Here is a 10,917-nt window from a genome sequence, read left to right as displayed (position 1 = left end):
TAGAGTGCAGTGGCACGATCTCAGCTCACTGCAACCTCCGCCTCCCAGGTTCAAGCAATTCTCCTGCCTCAGCCTCCTGAGTAACTGGGATTACAGGCATGTACCACCATCGCTAGCTAATTTTTTGTGTTTTTAGTAGAGATAGGGTCTCACCAGGTTGGCCAGTGTGGTCTCAAACTCCTGACCTCAGGTGATCTGCCTGCCTCAGCCTCCCAAAGTGCTGGGATTATAGGTGTTAGCCACAGTGCCCAGCTTTTTGTCTTCTTCTTATCCTAGAGGACTTTGCAAGAGGAAGCAGGGTTCCAGGAATTAGTGATTCCTTCATGTCACAATAGCCTTTGAGCTCCACTGACCTTGTATGCTGTTATGTGTAGTATGCACCCACTGAGGATTTGCTAACTGACAGAGACCCAGGGTTAAGGCAGATGTGGGTTATCTGGGATTAAGCTAGTCCCATGAGTGTGCTTTCTATAGCATACAATTCCCATTCAGGTGGGAAGGTGAGGTGGGGGTAGCCAGAGATCAGCCTCTTTATCTGAAAAGCACTGAGGTGGCCCTTACTGGCAGACAGAACAGAGTGGGACCATGGTTTAAGTGCCCTGGAACGATTCCCAGAAACAACCTGAATAGTTGAAACAGCCTACCAAGAAAGGCCTTGGCCTTTCCAGCTACTTCTGATTATTTATTCCAGATTTACCTTTTCCCCAGCCTGTCTCTTTCATTATCTAGGTCTTATTGTTTATTACAGTCAACTCGTCTTTCTCCTGTATACCTAGGGGTGGAACAGAGTGTTATTTCTGTAATCAGGGCTTGATTTTATGTGGCTTTTGTATGAGGGAAGCCCACCGAGGTGGGAGTCCAGAAACAATATCCCTGCACTGTGGCCGAGCACAGTGGCTTATGCCTCTCTGCTGATGCCATGGTTATATCTCTCCTCTGTTTTCAGCTCCTCTCCACCAAACTGCCATATTGCCGTGAGAACGTGTGTCTGGCCTATGGTAGTGAATGGTCAGTGTATGCAGTGGGCTCCCAAGCTCATGTCTCCTTCTTGGATCCACGGCAGCCATCATACAATGTCAAGTCTGTCTGTTCCAGGGAGCGAGGCAGTGGTAAGAGTCCCTGTGTGCACCTCAGGCCTACAGCTGAACTGCATATGGGTTCTGACTTTCAGTGTCTTTGTTGGTTTCCAAACAGGTATAGTGCTCTGTATGGAACATACAAAAATGTGTTCAAAAAGGGGAGTGATGGCTGGGCGCAGTGACTTACGCCTGTAATCCCAGCACTTGGGGAGGCTGAGGCAGGCGGATCACCTGAGGTCGGGAGTTTGAGACCAGCCTGACCAATATGGAGAAACCCTGTCTCTACTAAAAATACAAAATTAGCCGGGCACAGTGGTGCATGCCTGTAATCCCAGCTACTCGGGAGGCTGAGGCAGGAGAATCACTTGAACCTGGTCAGCGGAGGTTGCAGTGAGCTGAGATCGCACCATTGCACTCCAGCTTGGGCAATGAGAGCGAAACTCTGTCTCAAAAAAAAAAAAGGCGGGGGTGGGAGGGGAGTGACACAAAAGGGCACTAGGCTTTCAAACACCACAGACAAATGTGTGGCCACAGAAGCCTTTGTTGGAAGGCACCAGTGAGGATATTAGTTAGTAGTTTCCATGTTCTTTTAGAAAGCCCTACTTTCTTTCTTTCTTTTTTTTTTTTTTTTTTTTTTTTGAGGCAGTGTCTCGCTCTAACACCAGGCTGGAGTGCAGTGGTGTGATCTCGGCTCACTGCAACCTCTGCCTTCCGAGTTCAAGTGATTCTCCTGCCTCAGCCTCCCGAGTGGCTGGGACTACAGGCATACACCACCACGCCCAACTAATTTTTGTGCTTTTAGTAGAGACGGGGTTTCACTATGTTGGCCAGGATGGCCTTGATCTCTTGACCTTGTGATCCACCCACCTTGGCCTCCCATAGTGCTGGGATTACAGGCGTGAGCCACTGCACCTGGCTGAGAACCCTGCTTTCTGTCCTGTGGTAATTTTTTTGCTGTGGTCCTGCCTGAACTAAAATTCCATTTATGCTAAGATGTGGCATGGTGGGATAAGGAGGAAGTTTACAAAGGGCATGAGGAAACCTCAGGGTAATGAGTATGTTCATTATGTAGATTGTGGTTATGATGTCATGGATATATACATATGTTAGAACCTCAAATAGTATACTTTATGTGCCGTATATTGTATGACAAACCTCAATGAGGCTGAAGAAAATACTGAATTTAGTTCTGACCACTGGGTAAATTAAGCTTCCACCTCAAATCTTTTATAGCATGTTCTCTGTAAGAGCACCCTCATTCTTTATTGAAGAGGGAAAAAATACTTATTCTAGTGTACTTTGAAGGTTTCAGAATACCTTTTTCTGACATCCCATTTCATCATACCAAGAACCCTGTGGGAAGCAGATGAGAAAAGATAGTTTTACACATAAGACCTAGAACCAGCTAAATAACTTGCCCAGCATCACACAGCTTAATGGGGGAACAGCTAGGGACCAGAATCCAACTTAACAAATTGTATTTTCTTTATCTCACTTTATCTCATTTTCTCATGCAAAACTATGGCTGTGTTATCATGAGAGTCCTAAAAGGCACACTGTGGATTATAGTTCACCCTCTCTTTTTCAAGTAGTGTTTATTTCTGTGCAGATACTGCAAAGTAGCTTTTGTTTTTGTTTGGGTCTTTTTTTTTTTTTTTTTTTTTTGGAGACAGGGTCCTCACTCTGTTGGCCAGGCTGGAGGACAGTGGCGCAATCTCGGCTCTTTGCAGCTTCCACCTGCCAGGCTCAAGCAGTCCTCCCACCTCAGCCTCCCAAGTAGCTGGGACTATAAGCGTCCACCACCTCATTCAGCTAATTTTTTTATTTTTGTAGAGACAGGTTCTCATCATGTTGCCCAGACTTGTCTCAAACTCTTGGGCCACCCACCTCAGCCTCCCAAAGTGTGTGCTAAGATTATAGGGATTACAGGCATGAGACACTGTGCCCAGCTATTTTTTTTTTTTTTTTTTTTTGAGATGAGTCTAGCTCTGTCACCCAGGCTGCAGTGAAGTGGCGTGATCTCAGCTTACTGCACCCTTTGCCTCCCAGGTTCAAGCGATTCTCCTGCATTAGCCTCCTGAGCAGCTGGGACTACAGGCGTGTACCACCATGCCCAGCTAATTTTTATGTTTTTAGTAGAGATGGCGTTTCACCATGTTGGTTGGCCAGACTGGTCTCGAACTCCTGACCTCAAGTGATCCACTCACCTTGGGCCTCCCAAAGTGCTGGGATTACAGGCTTGAGCCACCATGCCCAGCCTATTTTTTCTTAGTTATAGTTAAAATACTTATATTTTAGAACAAAGAATAACGTATAATGAGAGTAGTAGAGAAAGGAATAAATAGGGCCAGACGCAGTGGCTGATGCCTGTAATCCCAGCACTTTGGGAGCCTGAGATAGGTGGATCACCTGAGGTCAGGAGTTCAAGACCAGCCTGATCAACATGGTGAAACCCCATCTCTACTAAAAATACAAAAAAAATTAGCTGGGGGTGGTAGCGGGTGCCTGTAGTTCCAGCTACTTGGGAGGCTGAGGTGGGAGAATCACTTGAATCTGGGAGGCGGAGGTTGCGGTGAGCCAAGATTGAACCACTGCACTCCAGCTTTGGCAACAGAGACTCTTGTCTCAAAAAAAAAAAAAAAAGACTAAGTAGGTTTGGCTGTAATAATGTATGCAATGAAAAGTTTTAAGAGATTTTTGGTACTGTTTAATGGGGGTAATTTTCATACCTAGTAAGGAAATACTGGTTCCACAAATATTATCCAGTTCTTATATGCCAAGAGACATCTTCATATCCCAAGCACTGATTTGATCCCCAAGTACAGCAGATGTGTTTTCCTTGTGATCTAAAGTAATTACATGACTTGTCTTAAACTTCTTTGGGTATTTAATTCTGGGCTTTTTGCCACTCTCAAAACATCTAATACCAGATAAAGACTTCTTGCACTGTGGCCGAGCACAGTGGCTCATGCCTGTAATCCCAGCACTTTGGGAGGCCGAGGTGGATCACTTGAGGTCAGGAGTTCAAGACCAGCCTGGCCAACATGGTGAAACCCTGTCTGTACTGAAAATGCAAGAATTAGCTAAGTGTGGTGGCAGGAGCCTGTAATCCCAGCTACTTGGGAGGCTAAGGCAGGAGAATCACTTGAACCTGGACGGCAGAGGTTGCGGTGAACCAAGATCGCGCCATTGCACTCCAACCTGGGCGACACCAGAGTGAGACTGCATCTCAAAAAATAAAAAAAGACTTCTTGCATTTGCCACAGTAGCGGTTTTAGGTCAAATATAAGGAATCCTTGATGACTTAATGATTTATAAATATGCAGATTACCTTGAGATGGAAACATATGATGGAGAAAAGTTTAAAGTTATTAAAGATGACTCCAGAGTGAGTTGAGAGGAAGCAAGGAAGTTCTGAGTACTTACGGTCTTCAGTCAAACGCATCTTGAGCATCATCGGGAATCTGACACTTTTCCAAGGCTTCTTGGACGGTTTCTGTTAGTGTGTGGATAGGCAGGATGGCATCAGGATTCTCTTTGCTTTTTCATGAGCTAACTTGCCATTGGGAAAGCACTGTCTGATACGTTGAGGGGAGCGGGGTGGACAGTGGAAACTCAGTGTTGCAGAAATTCAGGCTAGCAGACAGTCAAGCAAATACTCTCTCCCACTTCACTGCCTTTTACTTTTCTCTCTTTCAGGAATCCGGTCCGTGAGTTTCTATGAGCACATCATCACTGTGGGAACTGGGCAGGGCTCCCTGCTGTTCTATGACATCCGAGCTCAGAGATTTCTGGAAGAGAGGCTCTCAGCTTGTTATGGGTCCAAGCCCAGACTAGCAGGGGAGAATCTGAAACTAACCACTGGCAAAGGCTGGCTGGTGAGTAAGCCCCTGTCTGAGATGACTGCTACACAGTAACAGAAAAATTATCTTCCTCTACCCCTCAGCCCCCACTGACACACCATCTACTCACACTTTTTCACCAGTAAAAGGCACTCCTTGGAACAGGAGAAGACTTCCCCCTGATCTTGCTTTTGTGTCTCTACGTTACCTGTGGGAAAACTGAGGCCCAGTAAAACACACTGGTTGACTTAGGATTTTCCCCAAGGCATAATAGAGGAACCTCCCACCACAGCTGTCAGTGAATTTTTTTTTTTTTTTTTAGACAGCATCACTGTGTTGCCCAGGCTGAAGTGCAGTAGTGTGATCATAGCTTACTGTATGTAGCCTTGAACTCCTGGGCTCAAGCAGTCCTCCTGCCTCAGCCTCCCAAGTAGCTGGGACCACAGGCATATGCACTGTGCTTGGCTAATTTATTTTTTTTAGTAGAGATGGGGTCTCGCCACATTGCCCAGGCTGGTCTCAAACTCGTGGGCTCAAGTGATTCTCTCACCTTGGCCTCCTAAAATTCTGAGATTACAGCCATGAACCAGTGCGCCCTACCTCCAGTGAATTATTCAAGTGTTTGGTTCTTTCTCCTGTGTCTAGCGGGTGGAGGGAAAATAGAACTTTGGTTCGAACTCTGCTGAGAAGAACTGAGCCTTGTATAGCAATTCTTCAGCTGCTCCGTTCTTCCCTAATGTTTAGTTGGAAAAATGAGGCCCCGATTCCCATGAGAATCAACCAGCGAATCTCCTGACATGAGGTTGTACCTGTAGAACCCTGTTCCCTTAAGGAGACCAGAAAGCATTCCTGTCCCTTCCTCCCCCTTTTCCTGCCCCATGGCTAGAGGTGCTAATTGTAGTCCTTTTCTCTTCCCATAGAACCATGATGAAACCTGGAGGAATTACTTTTCAGACATTGACTTCTTCCCCAATGCTGTTTACACCCACTGCTACGACTCGTCTGGAACGAAACTCTTTGTGGCAGGAGGTCCCCTCCCTTCAGGGCTCCATGGAAACTATGCTGGGCTCTGGAGTTAATGACAACTCCCCAAATGCAGAGATTTACACTAACTTCCATCCTCAGTTTCCTTGTTTCTTCTGATTTTTTTTTTCCTAATTGTGTGAGGCTCTTGTGTTTTAGTGGGAACACCAAAGTTTGCCTATAGTTTAGGCACTTAATAGGAAGAAGCTCTGTACAGAAATCTGAAGGTTGTTTGGTTTTTTGTTTTCCCCTTTGGTAATCAAAATTTTACTGTCTTTTATTCTGGCTTTTCAACCAAACATTGTTGCTAATCCCTATTTTTCTTTAAGTGACACACATTCTCCCCTCTCTGGCTTCTTTAGGCTGAAATGACATAGTCATTCTCACCCTTACTTCACTCTTGAGGGGTAGGGCTCCTTTATAATTATATGGTTGCTGTCAGACTTTCTGTGAAAGTTTGGGAGCTGTGTGTGTGTGAGAGAGATCTTGTCTCTGTGTGTGTGTGTGTGTGTGTGTGTGTGTGTGTGAATGTGTGATCTTGTGTGCCTGTAGGTACTGTGTGTCACTGAAATTACCTGGAGTGAGGATTACTTGTAATTAAAATATTTATAAAAGAAACAACTTTATTCACAGAGTCCAGCTTTGGGACTAGTCTGTAACTTGTTTTTTAAAGTCTAACAACACTGATAATAGGAAGTAAAAACAGAAAGGAAAAGAAATTACCACTGGGAAAATCTTTTGAGTTAGATTGCAGGCTTCCTGGGGCCTCCTGTGCCAGGACTGCAAAGTGATCCAGCCCTACCTGTCTTCCCACCTGTGTGTCCCCCGTGTGGGAAGCTGGTGTCACTTCCCCTTCCCACCCTCACATCTGCTTAGCCAGTAGCCACACCCCTAAAACATCAGACTCACTATCCAGGTTCAGCTCTAGAGGCTGCAAAAGGCTTCATGGGACTTGGTAAAGAGAATCCCCATCCTAGCTTCTCTCTCCATCCCCTCAAGACCTGATCTAGTGTTTAAGGGGCCTGGAGCTGGGAGTCTCAAGTCTGCTAAGGTTCACATCCATAGTCCTCTTGGCTTTGAGGAGAATCCTCTCTGCCATTCTTCCAATCTCCTCAATGGGTTTTGCTTTTATTTTCTAAATTGGGTTAAGTCTAAGAAGGTGGGGGTGAGCAGGGGGTTTATCTGTGTGTAGTGAGTGCTTCATGTGTGGAATATTCATTTTCCCACTTCTGCGGGACTTGGGGTTGAAGCCACCCCTCCTACTCTGCTGGCTTAGCCCTGAGATGGTGACAGGCTGGCCTGCAGTCAGCGTCATTGTGCATGTAACAGCATCGATGTGATTAGTAATTTGTCTGTTCCTCCCTTGAACTGTCTGTTTAGTCTGGGGTTTTTTAACTTGCAGGCGACTGACTGTGATGTCCACTTGTTCCTTGATTTTTACACATCATGTCAAAGATAACAGCTGTTCCCACCCACGAATTCCTCTAAGCACATACTCTGCTTTTCTGTCAACATCCCATTGTGGGGAAAGGAAAAGTCATATTTATTCCTGCACCCCAGTTTTTTAACTTGCTCTCCCAGTTGTCCCCCTCTTCTCTGGGTGTAAGTAGGGAAATTGGAAAAAAATAATATATATATCCTCCTTTTAATGGTGAGGGGCTGCTGGAGAGGAGAGACAGCAAGTCCACCCTAACTTGTTACACAGCACATACCACAGGTTCTGGAATTCTCATCTTCGAACCTAGAGAAATAGGTGCTATAAACAGGGAATTAAGCAAAATGCTGGATGCTATAGATCTTTTAATTGTCTTAATTTTTTTTCTATTATTAAACTACAGGCTGTAGATTTCTTAGTTCTCACAGAACTTCTATCATTTTAAACTGACTTGTATATTAAAAAAAAAAAAAATCTTCAGTAGGATGTTTTGTACTATTGCCAGACCCTCTTCTGTGATGGGTAATGCATTTGATTGTTTGAGATTTTCTGTTTTTAAAAATGTAGCACTTGACTTTTTGCCGAGGAAAAAAATAAAAATTATTCCAGTGCAAAATGGTGTGAGTGAGTATTATGTAGCCAGGAGCCTGCAAAAAAGGCCCCACATGACTAATTGGAAGGTTGGCTTGAGCTGTTGGGACTGCTTGTGGCAGATGGAGAACACAAGCACTACCTCCAGGTTAAAGGCAGGTCAAGTGCAGACACAGATGCTAAGACCTGCTAGGTCCAGGTCCCCAACTCTAGCCCAAGATCAGTTGCTCTGAGGCCTAGCTGCGGGTGGATATGCCCAGGGTAGCAAAGTAGTGTGACGTTACTTCTCTCACATAAGTAAGGGTTGGTAATAGGCCCTGTCTGCTTGGATGGTGCCCTGAGAATGACTCTGAAAGTGTTTGCATAGTACTCTGGGAATAGGATATTATTATTTTTTGTAGTTGGAACCATAGACCTTCACTGCCCTTTGTAAGGGGAAGGCACAGTGACCAGAGTGATGTTTTCCTAGAGCCTATTTGGAGCTGTAGCTGAGAGAAACTGCTAAGTCATACCACCCTTCTTCACACAGTCATCTCCGGGAAACCCACCAGGGCTGGGCCGCAGAGCCTGGCAAGGCCGCCCCTATTCTTCTGCCACATGGTACTTGTTCTTTCCAGGGCAAGCTGGACGCAGCTGCCCTGTGCACCTGTCTTACAGACTGACTGGTTCAGAACATGACACACGGGTTCCTATACGGTCAAAGGCTGCAAGACAGGAAGGGGAGATGAGTAAGTTAAAGCAATTTGAGAGGGCTCCCCAGAGGAAACGAGTTACATTTGGAAAGGGCTGAAACTAGCTTTTCCCAAAATGAATTTAGAAAGTATTTGTAAAATCTTCATTGTCGGCTAGGTGCGGTGGCTCACACCTGTAATCCCAGCACTTTGGGAGTACCAGGTGGGTGGATCACCTGAGGTCAGGAGTTTGAGACCAGCCCAGCCAACATGGTGAAACCCCATCTCTACCAAAAATACAAAAATTAGCCGAGTGTGTTGGCAGGTTCCTGTAATCCCAGCTATTGGGAGGCTGAGGCAGGAGAATTGCTTGTACCTGGGAGGCAGAGGTTGCAGTGAGCCGAGATTGTGCCACTACACTCCAGCCTGGGCAACAGAGTGAGACTCCAAAAAAAAAATTGTCAAATCATTTTTGGGAAATGCAGATTAGAACAAAGGCAACTTCATTCCTTTACTGTCAGGTTTTTTTTATTTTTAAAAATTGGAAAGGAGAGCTTTATTTCTCAAAGGGTTGCAGTCTGCAGGGTGGCCATTCTGACAAGTTGGGAAGTAGAGCTTCTGGCCAGAAGTCAGAAACACACTCTGAGTGAGGGGCAAAGGGGACAGGAATTTATGTTGAACAAGGTGGCTGAATATATATATTTAATAAGCTATAGGAGGAGTCATGAATATTTATGAAAGGAAAAAGGTACACATGCATAACTGAACTCTCAGGTTTTTGGTATTTTACTATGGGACTTGTTCCATAGAACATGCTCAAAGAAAGGTGACTTAGGGGATGTGGGGTTGACTTGGCCTAGGCCTCTGGCCTCCATGGAATCTTGGCCCTGCTCCCATTTTCCAGCCAGACTCTCCAGCAAAGCATGTATCACAGAAGGGCTTTGTGGACTTTGTGGGGTCCCCTTTTTGCCAGCAGTCCCTACTCCCTTCTGTGAAAGAACTTCTTGTTCTCTCTCAGGCCACATGCCACATGCCTTATTCCAAATAGTCTACTGGCTCCTCCTCATCCTTCGGGTCCTTTTACAGGAGGCTTTGGAGCTGAACTGAATTCTTAGCCCTTCATGACTTGTTTATGCTCCAAGTCCCTGGTCCCCTGCCAACTCTAATTGATTATTGATCTGGCCCTGTGTTCCTAATAAAGCTAAAGACTGCCCCCAGTCCAGGCCACTCTGATCCAGCTGCCATTCCTAGTGCAGGTACCCAGAAATAGCAAGTCAGGATGTCCATACTTGTATCAGCACCAGGGATCAATCTTGTAGGAGTTAGCCTATGATCCAAGTGTTTTTGTTCTGCTTTTCAATTGGCTGGTGTCTAGAAGACAACAATGAGGGGCGGAGGGTGGACAAGAGAAGGAATCACTCAATGTTATTTGCTTCATGCTAGTTCATTCACATCTTTCTTCATGCTAGCGTGCTGAGATAACTGAAAGGTTTGGGAGGATAGAAACATAGGTTGCTAATTCTGGAACCAGTGATGAAGACAATAAAAGGCTCAGGTTTTTTAGCTTGGTTCTGCCCTTAGCTCCTCCAAAGAAGAATCCAATGAAAGAAATGTGAGACATAGGAATACTACCACTGGAGAGAAAGGTGTGAACTGAACTCAAGATGGAGATGGAGTTGTGAGCTCTTTTATGATTCCTCTCTCCAAGAGACATGTGGACTATCAGAATCCCCCTGGGTTGGGCCTCACATCTGAACACTCTTCTTGATTAGTGTGGAATTGCCGAAGGCAGGATTTTTAAGGGATAATACTATTTAACAGCACTCAGGCCGGGTGCAGTGGCTCACGCCTGTAATCCTGGCACTTTGGGAGGCTGAAGTGGGCAGATCACGAGGTCAGAAGATTGAGACCATCCTGGCCAACATGGTGAAACCCTATCTCCACTAAAAGTGCAAAAAATTAGCTGGGTGTGGTGGCTCGTGCCTGGAATCCCACCTACTCAGGAGGCTGAGGCAGGAGAATCGCTTGAACCCAGGGGTCGGAGGTTGCAGTGAGTTGAGATCATGCCACTGCACTCCAGCCTGACAACAGAGACTCCATCTTGGGGAAAAAAAAAAAAAAAAAGGTGCTCATAGTCACATGTTTACTGTGCTTCTTGTTAAGCTGTAAGCTGTAAGGTGTATTCAGAGATATAATTAACATCACTAGTGCTATGGACAGGAAGAAAACAGATGATCAACTCATACCTTAAAAGAAAATAAACTAGCCAGGCATGG

General features: G+C 45.4%; 1 protein-coding gene across 2 annotated transcripts in view; it reads left to right on the top strand.

Moving 5' to 3' along the window:
- DCAF12 (DDB1 and CUL4 associated factor 12) overlaps positions 1 to 7,995 on the top strand; it is a 40,247-nt gene extending 32,252 nt beyond the window's left edge. For both annotated transcript variants that reach the window (XM_011980031.1, XM_011980030.1), the window contains 3 exons: positions 947 to 1,109; positions 4,779 to 4,957; positions 5,842 to 7,995. In XM_011980031.1, coding sequence (XP_011835421.1) covers positions 947 to 1,109; positions 4,779 to 4,957; positions 5,842 to 6,000 — 501 coding nt within the window. In that variant the 3' untranslated portion in view covers positions 6,001 to 7,995. The remainder of the gene's footprint in view (positions 1 to 946; positions 1,110 to 4,778; positions 4,958 to 5,841) is intronic.
- The last annotated feature ends 2,922 nt before the right edge of the window (positions 7,996 to 10,917 follow it).

The sequence above is a fragment of the Mandrillus leucophaeus genome, unplaced genomic scaffold (assembly GCF_000951045.1).
Source record: "Mandrillus leucophaeus isolate KB7577 unplaced genomic scaffold, Mleu.le_1.0 Scaffold208, whole genome shotgun sequence".
In the NCBI taxonomy this organism is placed as follows: Eukaryota; Metazoa; Chordata; class Mammalia; order Primates; family Cercopithecidae; genus Mandrillus; species Mandrillus leucophaeus.
Note: the sequence above shows the minus strand (reverse complement) of the source record. Positions and strands in the feature narration are given on the sequence as shown.